At 43.2% G+C, this 16,088-nt stretch overlaps 1 protein-coding gene across 1 annotated transcript in view; it reads left to right on the forward strand.

Annotated features, from left to right (window-relative positions):
• Positions 1 to 4,065: 4,065 nt before the first annotated feature.
• LOC148518778 (cytochrome P450 2C5-like) overlaps positions 4,066 to 16,088 on the forward strand; it is a 66,345-nt gene continuing 54,322 nt past the window's right edge. The window contains exons 1-4 of the mRNA XM_088477110.1: positions 4,066 to 4,239; positions 10,761 to 10,923; positions 11,129 to 11,278; positions 12,252 to 12,412. Of these exons, the coding sequence (XP_088333236.1) occupies positions 4,066 to 4,239; positions 10,761 to 10,923; positions 11,129 to 11,278; positions 12,252 to 12,412 (648 nt within the window). The remainder of the gene's footprint in view (positions 4,240 to 10,760; positions 10,924 to 11,128; positions 11,279 to 12,251; positions 12,413 to 16,088) is intronic.

The following is a 16,088-nucleotide window of genomic DNA, read 5'->3' on the forward strand; positions in this document are numbered from 1 at the left end:
CAGACGACGTTGATGGCATGTTATCGTCTATGTCATGACTAGTGGCAGCAGCTTCAGCACTAGGAGGAAGTGGTTCTTGATCTTTGGTCAAAAAACGTGAGGGCGCTAGTCAATAGATAATGAATTTAATATTTAAAACATAAAACATGTAGTGATCACGTTGTCACTACAGGATCAGAAAAACAACACAGAATACATAAAATAAATAAATAAAAATAAATAAATAAATATAAATATAAATAAAATTGGCAGGGTAGAATATAAACACAATTGTCAGTATGCACCATTCAAAATAAGCAGTATTAGATGGCATGAATATTGTATAGACTTCTATGGAGCATAATACAGTGCTGCTTAGCAACATATGATATGAAAAAACTGATGAGTCCAGTTGTCACAATTGTGACTCAATCCCAAATGAGATATAGCTGAATGTTTTTTAGAAAAGCTCCATATTCCGTATATGGAGCTTTTCCTTAGGTAGTAGTGCCTTTGGATTTTTTCTTTTGTTGTTCTTAATCTTTCCCTATTTTATTTTTATTGTAGAAAGTTTGGTCCTCCAATTATGTTATATTGATATATACGTGCGGCTAAGGCGCACACAAACACAGAAAATATTTTTTTATTTTTGTTGGAGACTAGTGCACTTTGTGGGTTACACCACCCTTTAAGAAATGAGATAGCCAGCTCTTTACTTATTGGACACAGGCACACGCTTGGCGCTGCTCCATTGTTGATGCACGTGCAGCTACAGTTCACACAATTCACAAAGACAGAAAAAAAAGATTTTTTTTTTATTTTTTGTGGAGCGCACTTTGAGGGTTACACCACCCTTTAACACACAGATGCACACTTGGTGCTGCTGCTTTGAGGATGCACGTACAGTGCAGACAATTCACAAATACAGAAGAAAACATTTTATTTTAGTTGGAGTGCACTTTGGGGGTTACACCACCCTTTAACAGACAGACGCACGCTTGGCGCTGCTGCATTGAGGATGCACGTACAGTGCAGACAATTCACAAACACAGAAGAAAATATTTTATTTTTGTTGGAGTGCAATGTGGGGGTTACACCACCCTTTAACAGACAGACACACGCTTGGCGCTGCTGCTTTGAGGATGCAGGTGCGGCTACAGCCCACACAATTCACAAAGACAGAAAAAAAAGGAGAATTTTTTATTTTTTGTGGAGCGCACTTTGGGGGTTACACCACCCTTTAACAGACAAGCGAGCCAGCCCTTTACTTATGACACAGGCGCACGCTTGGCACTGCTCCTTTGTTGATGCACTTGCAGCCACAGTGCACACAATTCACAAACACAGAAAATATTTTTTTATTTTGTTTGGAGTGCACTTTGGGGTTACATCACCCTTTAATGGTCAAGCCAGCAGGCCCTTTACTTATGACACGGGCGCACGCTTGGCGATACTTTGTTGATGCACGTGCGGCTACTGCGTACACTGGGTCTGATTCAGAGCTGAACACTCTGACCAGAGCGCTCACTCTGAATCAGGGCCCTCCTACCAGTTTTATGAGCATCCTCATGGACGCCCACATAGCTGTGGGTTACCACCCACAGCTTATGCGAGCATCCATGATGATGGTCGCGATGGTCAAGACCATCACGACCATCGGGCTTGCGACGGAGACCCTGCTGTAGGGTCTCGCTGCCGCAAGCCCTGGAGTGATTTTGGCTCTATCAGAGCCAAAATCACTCGCACTGACATCACTAGTGATGTCAGTGGGGCCGGCTTCAGACGGTAGGCGTTCCCATGGGAACGCCTCTGTCTGGCAGGCACGCCCCCGGCACGCCCACCAAAGGGGGTGTGCTGTCAATCAACATCAACAGCATGCCCCCTTTGGTGTGAGCCGGAGCGATGGATAGCCCGTCGCTCGCCGGGTCTCGCGCATGCGCACGACGGAGCTCCCTCCGTCGTGCGCATGCGCAGTGGGGGAACATCGACCGGCTTGCGAGCGTACTGCCGCTCACGAGTGGGTCTGAATGACCCCCACAATTCACAAACACAAAAAAAAAATATTTTTTTTTTTTTGGAGTGCACTTTGGGGGTTATACCACCCTTTAGCAGACAGACTCATGCTTGGCGCTGCTGCTTTGAGGATGCACGTACAGTGCACACAATTCACAAACACAGAAGAAAATGTTTTATTTTTGTTGGAGTGCACTTTGGGGGTTACACCACCCTTTAACAGGCAGACGCACGCTTGTCGCTGCTGCTTTGAGGATGCACGTACAGTGCAGACAATTCACAAACACAGAAGAAAATATTTTATTTTTGATGGAGTGCACTTTGGGGGTTTACACCACCCTTTAACAGACAGACGCATGCTTGGCGCTGCTGCTTTGAGGATGCACGTACAGTGCAGACAATTCACAAACACAGAAGAAAATGTTTTATTTTTGTTGGAGTGCACTTTGGGGTTTACACCACCCTTTAACACACAGACGCACGCTTGTCGCTGCTGCTTTGAGGATGCAGCTACGGCTACAGCCCACACAATTCACAAAGACAGAAAAAACAGAAGAATTTTTTATTTTTTGTGGAGTGCACTTTGGGGATTACACCACCCTTTAACAGACAAGCCTGCCGGCCCTTTACTTATGACACAGGTGCACGCTTGGCACTGCTCCTTTGTTGATGCACGTGCAGCTACAGTGCACACAATTCACAAACACAGAAAATATTTATTTATTTTGTTTGGAGTGCACTTTGGGGGTTATAGCACCCTTTAATGGTCAAGCCAGCCGGCCTTTTACTTATGACACAGGCGCATGCTTGGCGCTACTTTGGTGATGCACATTCGGCTACTGCGCACACAATTCACAAACACAAAAAAATATTTTAATTTTTTTTAGAGTGCACTTTGGGTGTTACAGCACCCTTTAATGGACAAGCCAGCCGGCCCTTTACTTATGGGACACAGGCGCACGCTTGGCGCTGCTCCTTTGTTGATGCACGTGCAGCCACAGTGCACACAATTCACAAACACAGAAAATATTTTTTTATTTTGTTTGGAGTGCACTTTGGGGGTTACAGCAACCTTTAACGATCAAGCCAGCTGGCCCTTTACTTATGACACAGGCGCACGCTTGGCGCTACTTTGTTTATGCATGTGTGTCTACTGTGCACACAATTCACAAACACAGAAAAAATCTTAATTTTTTTTGCACTTGGGGGAGCACCCCTGATGGACACAGCACCCCTGGACAACACTACAGCACCCCTTTAGGACTGGGACACTGCACAGGACTTTGGAGTGGACACAGCCCCTATGGACAACTGACTGCACAACACAGTCAAGCCAGCCCCTATGGACTTTGGAGAAGTGGACACAGCCCCTATGGACAACAGCAGCACAGCACAACACAGCCAGCCCCTTTGGACTTTAGAGGAGTGTACACAGCCCCTATGGACAACAGCAGCACAGCCAGCCCCTATGGACTTTGGAGGAGTGGACACAGCCCCTATGGACAACAGCAGCACAGCGCAGCACAGCACAACACTACACTGCACTACACTACACTACACAGCCCAGCCAGTCCTAACTCCCACCCTCCCTCTTCATTGTCCATAGCTGAGTGAGAAAATGGCGCCAACGTGGGTACCTTATATAGAATCCAAAACCTGCGAGACCCGGAAGGCGGGATGATGACGTTTTGCCTCGATTTCAGATCCGAGTCAGGCGGGAAAAGTGGATCTTGACTTGGATCGGCCTCGGTTCGGGGTGCTCGGGGGGGTTCGGATTTCAGAAATCCGAACCCGCTTACCCCTAGTGTAAACACAGATGTGAAAACCATGTTAACAAGGACATTTTAATCCTAGCTGTATAATCAACACTCAGTTTGACTATATCAATATCAGGACAGTCTTTGGTAAATAAGTCAGTGGAAATACACCTTCCTGTGTGATGACAGTGGGTAACATAACCTACAGGTCACATATTTGGGATGAACTGAGGCAGGTGACTTACAAGGTACATAAAAGGGAAATCCTTGTGTACAGCAGAATTACAGGTCACAGATCCTCAGACTGAGAGAGAATATGTTGCTGCCTACTGTTGTTATTATTCTTGTCCTGCTTGGTCTGGTCTGCACAGCTTGGCTGAAAAAGTCCACCAAGGTGCAATCTCTTCTGCCACATGGCCCTAAACCTGTCCCACTTATAGGAAACATTCACCAAATGACAGCTGGAAAATTCCTGATCTCACTTCAAAAAGTAAGAATGATGCTTTGGGAAATTGAATATAAGCATGTACAAAGCATGGGCAATTGTAGAGTAATTTTATTCCAACATTTATATTTCATTGTTTTGTATCTATGGATCAACTATTAAAATTAAACACTGCATTTCTGGTTGGTGTTGGATTTAAAGATTAATAGTCACTGTGTGCAATGGCAAAAAAATATAAAAGTAGCAATTAATAGTTTGGTCCCTATAATACACATTTTCAGGAGAATGTATCTTAATAAATATGTTTTCAATATTTTGCTGTAATATAACCCTGTAACCTGTTTCTACATAAGTATTATTTGTGTGCATTTGAAGAAAATAAATATGAGTACCGAGTGTATTTTGTAGAAACAATCACCTTTAAAATATAGATATTAAAGCAGTAAATTATTAAACTGGTCATAAAAGAAACATTAATATAGTGACAATTTTTAAATCATAATAATATATTTTTGAAATGCACAGTAAAATAAATTTAAAAAGGAAACAATGTAGACACTTTGTTTTACATTTTTGTAGAATATGTATATGTTTATTATGAGTGTTATGAGTACATGCCACACAATTTCTATTTAAAAATAAATAAAGTAAATAAATATTTTTTAAAAATACTATTAAATATTTGTGTAAATTTAAAAAAAAAAAATGGTTTAAGCCTTGTTACTTCATATTCTCCAATAGGTTTCATACACTTATTGAAAACAATACTATTATAATTATAAAAAAAAAACTCCTGTACCCAGATGAACTCTTGTCACCTTCATGGTTATACTTGAGTGGACTCAGAACTATCAGCTTGATGATGCCATATAATTTGTTTAGGAACCCACTGAGATGTATCAAATCTTCTACACTGGCATAAAAATCTCCGGGATGTTCGTCAGTGTAAATAGATCCACCCAGGTCCAGGGTCCCAGGGATCCAACTTGCAAGGTTGAGCACAGGTCATTCCTGTATCACCCTGCAGCGTAAACGGCGCAATCTAGGTCATGATGACTCAAATCGTACCACATGCCGCCCGATTGACAGGCGTAAGTGGCGCTTGGAGATGACATAACTGCAACCAGGGCCGGCCTGACCAGAACGAAGCAGCGCAACCAACCAACCCTCCCTGCCTCCAGACCGCTGCGGAGTGAGGTAAGAGGGTTATGGAGAGGAGAGGGAGGGGAGAAGTGCTGCTCATCTGCGTCTGAGAGCCGGGTCAGTGCTGACCCGGCTCCAGTGTGAATGGTGCGGCGCCGTTTTGTAAAAGGGGGTCTGTCAAGCCAAGCTGTCGCTCCGGGTCTTGCACCAAAGGGGGCATGCTGTCGATGGGGACTGACAGCATGCCCCCTTTGGTGGGCGTGCCGGGGGCGTGGCTGCCCAGACGGAGGCATTCCCATGGGAACGCCTACCATCTGGGTCCGGCCCCACTGACATCACTAGTGATGTCAGTGGGAGTGATTTTGGCTCTGATAGAGCCAAAATCACTCCAGGGCTTGCGGCAGTGAGACCCTACCGCAGGGTCTCGTCGCAAGCCTGATGGTCGCGATAGTCTTGACCATCGCGACCATCATCATGGACGCTCGCATAAGCCAAAAGGCCACATTTAAATAGGACGGCCCTGATTCAGAACAAGCGCTCTGGTCAGAGCGTCTGGCTCTGAATCAGGGCCAGTGTTCACACACCAGTATGAGATCATTATAACAAGATCATTATAACAAAATGATATAGAATCTTTAGTAACTCCCAGCTGCATAACTACCATTATATAGTATAATATTATCCATAATACGTAATGGATGGCACTCCCATGCAATAAACACAACAGTTCGGGTGCCCTCAGCAATAGGCTATGAAGCCAACAGATATAGGGCCTGATTCAGACCCACTCGCGAGCGGCTGTCCGCTCGCAAGTGGGTCGATGGTGTGCACTGCGCATGCGCACGAGGGAGGGAGCTCCGTCGTGCGCATGCGCGAGACGCGACGAGCGAAGGACTTTCCTTCGTTCGTAGTGTCTGATCAAAGGGGGAGTGCTGTTGATGTTGATTGACAGCACGCCCCCTTTGGTGGGCGTGCCGGGGGCGTGCCTGCCAGATGTAGGCGTTCCCAAGGGAACGCCTACCGTCAGAAGCCGGCCCCACTGACATCACTAGTGATGTCAGTGGGAGTGATTTTGGCTCTGATAGACCCTGCTCGCTCTGGCGATGGTCGCGATACCATCATCCTGCACGCTCGTATAGGCTGTGGGTGGTGACCCACAGCTAAACGAGCGTCCAGGAGGACGCTCCATAATTATGGAGGTGGGCCCTGATTCAGAGCGAGCGCTCTGGTCAGAGCGTCCGGCTCTGAATCAGGGCTATAGTCACCATAGCAGCGGCACTCCAGGGAAAAAAACGCAGTCTGGACAGGAATTTGTGTCAACGTTTCAATGCTTTAATGCATGATTTTCAAGACTTAGGGCTCTATTTATCAACATTATTTTTACTAAAATAATTTGAAAAAGGGTGTTTTCACACCCTTTTCACATTATTTTAGTATCACCTATAGTTATTACAGGGCAATTGGAGTAGAATTCGTAAAATTCTACTTCAAGCCCTAAGTATCACTTATTTTTAGTAAAGCAGATCGCATTTCCCATAACTGTAATGGGAAATGTGATCAGACCATAGTTACTAAAAATAAAAGTGAAAAAAATATCGAGGAAAGCCCTGTGATTATAACGCCACGTGGAGGTGGCGTTATCCAGGGTCTCTCCCGGTTACCGGACTCCAGGCCTGCTCTAACGGGGAGAGCAGAGCTGGGAGTCGGTCCCTGTAATCAGCTGTGTGGTCTAAACAGACCGCAAGCTGATTACTGTAAAAAGAAAAAGAAAAAAAATTTACTTACTTGACTCCAGGAACCGGTGATCGGGCCTCCGGTGATGACTCCCCTCCGGTCAGCTGGTCTCCCACAGTGCACTGCTGCCCGGTCATCAGGTGATCGGGCCCCAGTGCAGTATGGGAGATCACCTGACCGGAGGAATGGAGAACATCACCGGAGGCCTGGAGCATGCAGGTAAGTGTAAGTAAGGGAGAGGGGGGTCGCGGGGGTCCGCGATCGCTGGGGGTGGGGCTTAGTGCCGGTGGGCGGGGCATAGCGCCGGAGGGGGGGTTGCAGCGGCGACCGGTCGGTGCATGCGCGGGTACTTAATCACGGTATTTTTGGTGAAAATACCGTGATAAGGCTCCGAAGGGGATTAGCAGGGACAGAGCTTTATCGCAAGCTCTGTCCCTGCAAGGGATTTGTAGTAAATCCCTGTGATATTGCCTGAATTCGCAATGCGAATTCACTTGGTATTATCACACTACAATCTGCATTACCAATGCGGGTTGTAGTAAATAGAGCCCTTAATGAGACATTAAAAAAATGTACTTACATATACTCTTACACCCCACCACGTGCAAGACGCCACAGCATCCGGGTCCAACCCTGGTCCGCCCACCAGTGACGTCACAGGTGCGGCCCGTTGCCATGACAACAACATAACATATACATGTAACCACATAAACAAGCGGCAATGCAACAATAATACATCAAATTAGACATGCAGATCACACTTAATTATATCAACTCAGAGCTTAACAAAATGCTCCGAATTGTTCTAGCAAATTGGTATATATCAATGCTACTTTATCAAGTCGGAGGCATGTTGTCAGGACATATACGTGTCAATTATGATCAAGTAATACATAGACATAATAGAACAACCCTCATTATTCACAGACCGGCCCAGACAAGACGTCCGTGGTCGGCATCCAAGCATATGATGACATCATAGTATTATATTATTATATTATTCTGATTTACATTTTTTAAATATTCAGTAGCAGGTGGCAGTTCTCAGTAATCTGATTAATGACACATACTGTATAGGTGGGTGATCTGCCAGTAGACTCCCCACTTTCAGAAACAAAATATATGGAAAGCTAAACATAAATGCAAAATATTACTGAATTTAGTTTAGAGATGTGTGCCATTTTTGTATTTAGGATTTGCTTCTAATTCATTGGCCAGTTTGGTTTTGCCAAACCGCTGTGACTGGTTTTGGTTTGGGATTTGTTTCCAAAAATTGGCAAAAAAACCTAATAATTTAAGCATTTTTTGGTCCTAGAGTATTATTAACTGCAATAACCTTAATTTTCACTCATTTTCAGTCAATTCTGACCATCTTACAATATTGTTTTCAATATTCAATTTTGTGACTGGGTGAGAGCTGTCATACTTGCTTCCCCTTGCACAGGATTTTTTCACAGTCAATTGTCATTTGAAACTGGTCTTCTTAGTCCCCTTCTGGGATGAAGATCTAGAAGCAGCAGCAGGCCTAGCACTGAAAGATTCTTCTGAGGAATCCTGGATAGGGAACGAGTCACTTACCCTTCACAAATTGGATGCAGGACTACCTCGATCTTTACTGTGGATATTGAGGATTAAGGTGTTGGCGGTAAAGATTGAATTACACAAACAACATACTCAACATCCTGATTAGTGCCTGTGTCAGCTCCACAAATATCCCCCTCATCCTCTTGTAATTCCTCAGTGGCATCCTCAATTTCTATGTCATCAGCTATATTTGTGCTGCTCATCCCCACATTTGCAGAGGGAGCAGAATTGATGGAAGGCAGCTTCTCTGCAAGTACAACAGTATCAGAAATGTCAGGCTCACACATTGTATTCGTGGACACACTTAGACTCTCCTCAGGGATTTGTGACATTTCTATTTCCGAACGCACACTTTGTTCTACTGCCTTAGTGGTTTTAATTTTTTTACAACTCTTCTACACTCTCAGTGATAAGTTCTTGCATCATTATGAGAGGCAGAGGAAGATGCCTTACTGATACTTGCAGAACCACCACTCATAAATAGAGGCCAAGGCCTCAGTCTTTCCTTGCCACTGTGTGTGGTGAATGGCATGTAGGTAATTTTATGTTTTTCTGCACCACACTTTCCCTTTCCTAGATGTGTTTTTTTCTTTAGCAATGTATATTGTTTTTTATTTTATTTTAGATGCCCTGACTTAGAACCTCTCTGCCTTGAGCATCGGCTTTAGTAGATGACATTGAAGGATTAGAGTTGTCATCTTTACTGGTGGCAGCAGCTGCAGTGACAGTATTTGGTTACTCATCTTCTCTAAATGGAACGTTATCCATTTTTTAAGTAGCAGATCACTGCATGGTATATATATGCACGTGAGCAAAACAAAGCGCACCAAACAGTACAAACAATAGAAAAATATATATATTTAATGTATTCCTTTGCAGACTGGAGCCACAGGGCTTATATATACACGTGAGCAAAACAAAGCACACAAAACGGTACAAACAATAAAATTATTCTTTTTTTTTATGGCGCAGCTGTAATCCTGCATGGACTGGAGCCACAAGGCTTATATATGCACATGAGCAAAACACAGCGCACTAAACAGTACAAACAATACCATTTTACTTTATGGCACAGCTGTATTCCTGCGTGGACTGGAGCCACAGGGTTTATATATGCATGTGAGCAAAACAAAGCGCACCAAACAGTATAAACAATACAATTATTATTTTTTTTTATGTCACAGGCGCAGCTCTATTCAATCAATGTGGAGTCACAGAGCTTATATATGACTTACTGATGGAGTCTGGACACTGCACAGCCAATTCAGCAGAGTACAGAACATTCAGCAGCGTGCACCCCCTAAAAACATTGACTAAGCAGCACAGCCACTTGTGACTTGTGAGTGTGGACATTGGACACAGCCTATACAGCGGAGTACAGCTCAGCATACATCAGTGTGCACCCTCTATACACTACACATTGACTAAGCCGCACAGCTATTTGTGAGTCTGGACACAGCCTATACAGCAGAGTACAGCACAGCAGCATGCCCCACCCTATATACACATTAAATAAGCAGCACAGCCTATACAGCAGAAAACAGCACAGCAATGTGTGCCCCCTATATATAGTTATACACAACATCACAGCGTATACAGCAGAGTTAAGCACACCATACAGCAACGTGCTTAACAAGAAAATGGCATGAGTCCTGTCTATGTTGCCTTATATAGAATCCAAAACCCGCGAGAATCCGATGCCGCAGGGATGACATTTTGCCTCTAACATTGGGAATCAGAGTAGATCCAAGCGGCGGCTCAGATCTTTCCGCAGCTCGGATCCCAATGTTCTGGTGTGTTCACATTCCAAGGAATCTGAACCGCTCATCTCTAATTTAGTTATGATGGGATCATCCACCTAATCTAAAGGGTTGTGCCCGTCCAAAAACCATGAGCTGCTGGGTGTAGCAAAAACAGCTTTAACTGACCACATTTTCTACAATCCTTAGCTATACCTGTAAAAGTGTTTTAGATTTTACTTAGGAGTCTTTTAAAGTACTGTTATCAGGCAGACTTCAGGGTTATTACAAATCACAAGGATGAAAACCAAGCAAGTTTCATATATAAAACATGAAGTACTCACTCACTCCTGATTATCTGTGCAGTTTCAGGAGATATATGGACCAGTGTTCACTGTATATATTGGATCTAAGCCCATGGTTGTGCTTTGCGGATATGATGTGGTGAAGGAGACCCTGATAGACAAGAAAGACATATTCAGTGTAAGAGGGACAATGCCAGTGCATGACTATGTGGTGAAAGGATTTGGTGAGTTATGATGTCATATATATATATATATATATATATATATATATATATATATATAATATAACCACTGTAATTATAAGTGCATTATTTACATGCCTACTTTATAAAATCAGTATAGAGTATAAATTTGTAGAATTTGATTTTATATTGAATAGTCACATCTGGGAGGCTTACAGTAACTTGATGAAGAATTTCCTCCCCCCAGGTATCACTGGCAGCAATGGGGAATGCTGGAAACAAATGCGTCGTTTTGCACTTACCACTCTAAGGAATTTTGGAATGGGGAAGAGAAGCATAGATGAGAGAATCCAGGAGGAGGCAAAGTGTCTTGTAGAGGAATTTGGCAAAACTGAAGGTGAAGACTTTGTGAATTATTCTGTAGATACCTCAAACCCCATGTCTCATAGCTCCCTTCTGTCTGTGTTACCCGGCAGTAGGAGGGACAGGCCTCATGTCTCATAGCTCCCTTCTGTCTGTGTTACCCGGCAGTAGGAGGGACAGGCCTCATGTCTCATAGCTCCCTTCTGTCTGTGTTACCCGGCAGAAGGAGGGACAGGTCCCATGTCTCATAGCTCCCTTCTGTTTGTGTTACTGGGCAGTAGGAGGGACAGGTCCCATGTCTCATAGCTCCCTTCTGTCTGTGTTACCCGGAAGTAGGAGGGACAGGTCCCATGTCTCATAGCTCCCTTCTGTTTGTGTTAACCGGCAGTAGGAGGGACATGTCCCATGTGTCATAGCTCCCTTCTGTCTTTGTTACCCGGCAGTAGGAGGGACGTGTCCCATGTCTCCTAGCTCCCTGCTGTCTGTGTCACCCTGCAGTGAGAGGGACAGGCTCCATATCTCATACTATAGCTCTCTTCCATCTTTGTCATCCTGTAGAAGGAGGACTTCATGCTTCATATTGTTCCCTTGTGTCTGGGTCACCCTGTAGAAGGAGGGACAGACTTCATGCCTCATAACTTCCATCAGTATGGATGTCTCATAGGATCCCTGGGAGGTTCCATATCTTACAGCTCCCTTCTGTCTGTGTCACTATGTCAACTTTCTATCACAGATGTGTCCTGCTACATCTTTGCCGATCGTGCCACAAATGTGCGCACGCATCGCGCCATGCGATTACCCACAGCAACATACACTATGCTATGGCATGCACTGCGATAACACCATGCATCCTTATGGCGGTGCAGGTGCGAACGCTGTGCTCATATCTGCAAACGAGCACAAACCTCGTGCCTTGCGTTGTGCGATTTGCTGCATACGCTGCAAAGGAGGACACATCTGTACTTGGTGTCACTCATATAAACAAACTGTGTTGTGTCTGTTAATAGGAAAGCCGTTTGACCCCACGTTTCTCTTTGGCTGTGCTGTATCCAACATTATCTGCTCCATTGTATTTGGGGAGCGTTATGCGTACAAGGATGAACGGTTCTTGACTCTGCTAAGTAATATCAGTGGGATCTTGCGCTTCATGAGCTCTTCATGGGGTTTGGTGAGTATCAAAATCATCAGAAAACTCTACCCAATAGTTAATGTATCCCATAACTATATAAGTACACTAGGTATATACCTAGGGTAGCACTTTTCAGGGTATTTTTCATTCATTTACAATATTTTTACTAGAGATGTGCGGGTCTGATTTCTAAAACACTTTTGTGTCCCGGATCGCATCTGTAGCTGGTTTGGAAATCTCGGATTTAAAAACCAAACTCTTATTTTAGACTTAGACATTTTAGCTGTTTTTATCAACTTTTAATAGATTTTCATCGATTTTTATCTGAATCCAAAACCAAAACACTTGAGGTTGGTTTACAAAACCAAAACCAAAATACAAAGATTAATCCAGATCCAAAACCAAAACCAAAAAATAGGGGTCAACGCACATCTCTAATTTTGTCTATTCCCAAATGAGAAATGTAGATATAATTTGGTTTCTGGAAATGTAAGATCACTGAGGGCAGGTCATCTGCCTAATATTACATCATTTGACTTATGATCAAGAAACCCTTCTCATGTGGAACCCTAAGACAAGAAACAATGTTATACGGAGAAGTGACAATTTTAAACCTTCTAAAGAGTGAGGATGTGCACAATGTAAAGGTTGTATGTGGCAACCAATGAGCTTTTAGCTATCATGTTATAGAATGTATATGATAAATACTAGCTAGTAGCTGACTTAATGCTTGCTATGGGCAACTTCTCTATTTGTCTAGTTCTCCACTCATTGGGCTCTATTTACTGCAATCTGCATTGGTAATGCAGATTGTAGTGTGATATTACCGACTGAATTCGCATTGCGAATTCAGGCAATATCACAGGAATTTACTACAAATCCTTTGCAGGGACAGAGCTTGCGAGAAGCTCTGTCCCTGCGAATCCCCTCCGCGCACTAGTCATGGTATTTTTGCAAAAAATAACCGTGACCAGTGCCCCGCGCATGCGCCGACCGACCTATTCTGCTACCCCCCCCGGTGCTAAGCCCCACAATCGCGGACCCCCCTTCTCCCTTAATTACACTTACCTGCATGATCCGGGCTCCGGTGATGTCTTCCATGTCCTCCGGTCAGGTGATATTCCATACTGCACTGGGACCCGATCACCTGATGACCGGGCCGCAGTGTAGCATGGGAGACCAGCTGACCGGAGGGAGGACATCACCCAGAGCCCCGAACACCGGTCCCTGGAGTCAGGTAAGTGATTTTTTTTCCCCTTATTTTTATAGTGAATCAGTGTGTGGTCTGTTTAGACCACACAGCTGATTACTGGGGCTGACTCCCGGCTTTGCTCTCCCCATTAGAGCAGGGCAGGAGTCCGGTAACTGGGGGAGACCTTGGATAACACCACCTCCAGATGGTGTTATTATCACGGGGCTTTCCCCGGTATTTGTTTTCAATTTATTTTTAGTAACTCTGGTCGGATCACATTTCCCATTACAATTATGGGAAATGCGATCTGCTTATTAAAAATAAGTGATACTTAGCGGGTTGGAGTAGAATTTTACGAATTCTACTCCAATTGCCCTGTAGTAACTGTAGGTGATACTAAAATAATGTGAATAGGGGTGAAAACACCCTTTTTCACTTTATTTTAGTAAAAATAATGTTAATAAATAGAGCCCTTTAACAGGTTTGATATATTCCCCCCCAGTCTTTAAATGGGCTAGTAGCATCTTTGGAGATCCATTAAATTGAGAGAGTATACCTGTTTTTCACTGTCCCTCCAGCCATCAGAACATATAACCCTAGGTGGTCTATATGTGATAAAAGTGCAAGACTGCGATTTACAGTAATTTTAATTCCGTAGACCTGATATCAAAACACTCTGGCGTTTTAGTTGTGCGAAATTGACAGGAAATAGAGATTTTTTTTTCTCTTAGGTGTATATTTACTAAAGTGCAGGATTTTTAGAAGTGTAGCTGTTGCCCATAGCAACCAATCAGATTCTACTTAATAGTTATCAAACACCTTCTAGAAGATAATAGCTAGTATCTGATTGGTTGCTATGGGCAACATCTCCACTTCTAAAAACCTGCACTTAAATATATCCTTTAGAGTGTATTTCTCCGACATCAATTAGCAGCGATGGTAGATTGATTACTTAGAGCATTAAGGTGTATATTAACTAATGTTGGATTTTGATTTTAGTGTGAATTGACATTCGATTTTCATTCAATTTGCATTTGGTTATTTACTAAAGGTAAATCAGAATGTCAAATCGAACATAAAGCCGAATCCCACTCAAAATTGAATATTGGAAAAACATCGGTATATTTAATTAGACCAACATATAAATCCCACATTTATTAAGATTTGATTTAAAAAAAGTAATAACAAATCGAACTTAAAATCGAACTACAAACACCCAAAATAATAGACCTGCTTCAGGCATTTAATGTTAGCAGGAGCAGGTATGATTGACACAGATGCATGCACAGATCAGTGAGCTCTGTGCATGTAACAGTGTTTAAAAAGCTACAAAAAAAAAAAAAAAATTAGCCTCAGACTTTTCAGAGCCAGTCCTGGTTGTGTAAATACGGGGGGGACAAAAGATGTAGGGCTCCCCTGTATTTAGCACAACCAGCACTGGGCTCAGTGAGCTGGTCATGATTTTTGAAATACAGGGGACAAAATTAGAAGGGGTCCCCGGCATTTGCATTTACCATAACCAGCACCAGACTTTTTCTAGCAGGGGTGTAATGCCACAGCCAAGGGAACCCGTTACTGGGTCCACCGGCCAATGCATTATTCCTGACCGCTATTTAGCCCAGACTGGGGATCTGTGGGGTGGTGCGATCCCCCAATAAAGGGGTCTCCCTCTCCAGGGCACCCCAGGCCTCTGCTGATAGCCCAGGGCTATCGCCGGCACCCCTGGCCGGTGGGTGCCAGGTTGATAGTGTAAAGTGTCACACACTGTGAAAGTATAAGTTTATTACACACATACACACTCACACATACTCACCTACAATACATGGACAGGTCCTCTTGTCCAAGTAGGCATCTAAAACAGCAGCCAGAATTTACCCTGCAGGAAAAACAAAAATATATTTGTGCCCCTTGCGGTGCAACAAGATTTGTCCAAGTGCAAAGTTACTTGTTTTTTTTTTTTGCTCCCAAATCAGAATCATGCCCTTTTCATAGATCTATGGGTCTATTTATGAACTGGTTTTCTCTAGTTTCATAACTGGAGAAGTCAACAATTATTCTTTCTCATATTTACCACCATAAATACAGCACCTTTTTGTTTTGCTTTGCATTTATGTACAACCCCATAGATTGCAATGGGAGCTGAGCAATTTTGCAATTTAAGAGCATTTTTCTCAGATCACTGTACAGATCTACACACAGATCAGTCTATTGTGCAATAATTATCTTCTTTTATTTAATATATATTTTATATTCATTTAAAAATTTTTTTTATATTTATTTAAAAAAAATATATAATTTTATTATAGTTACTTTTATTTTTATTTACATTCTGCAGCTGCACAGGTGGGTGCACTTGTATAGAAAGATACAGTATGTTGACGTGTTTCACATTTAAGAAATGACTTATGGAAGCCATCGCATGGGACTGTAATTCTTTGTCAGGACAGGTGTATTTCACTAAGCCTGTCCTTGCAGCTTAAATAGGGTAAATATTGTAGTGAGACTGTTGATAAACACTTTCAT

Source organism: Taudactylus pleione, unplaced genomic scaffold, assembly GCF_031769625.1.
Source record: "Taudactylus pleione unplaced genomic scaffold, aTauple2 ptg000199l, whole genome shotgun sequence".
NCBI classification, from domain to species: Eukaryota; Metazoa; Chordata; class Amphibia; order Anura; family Myobatrachidae; genus Taudactylus; species Taudactylus pleione.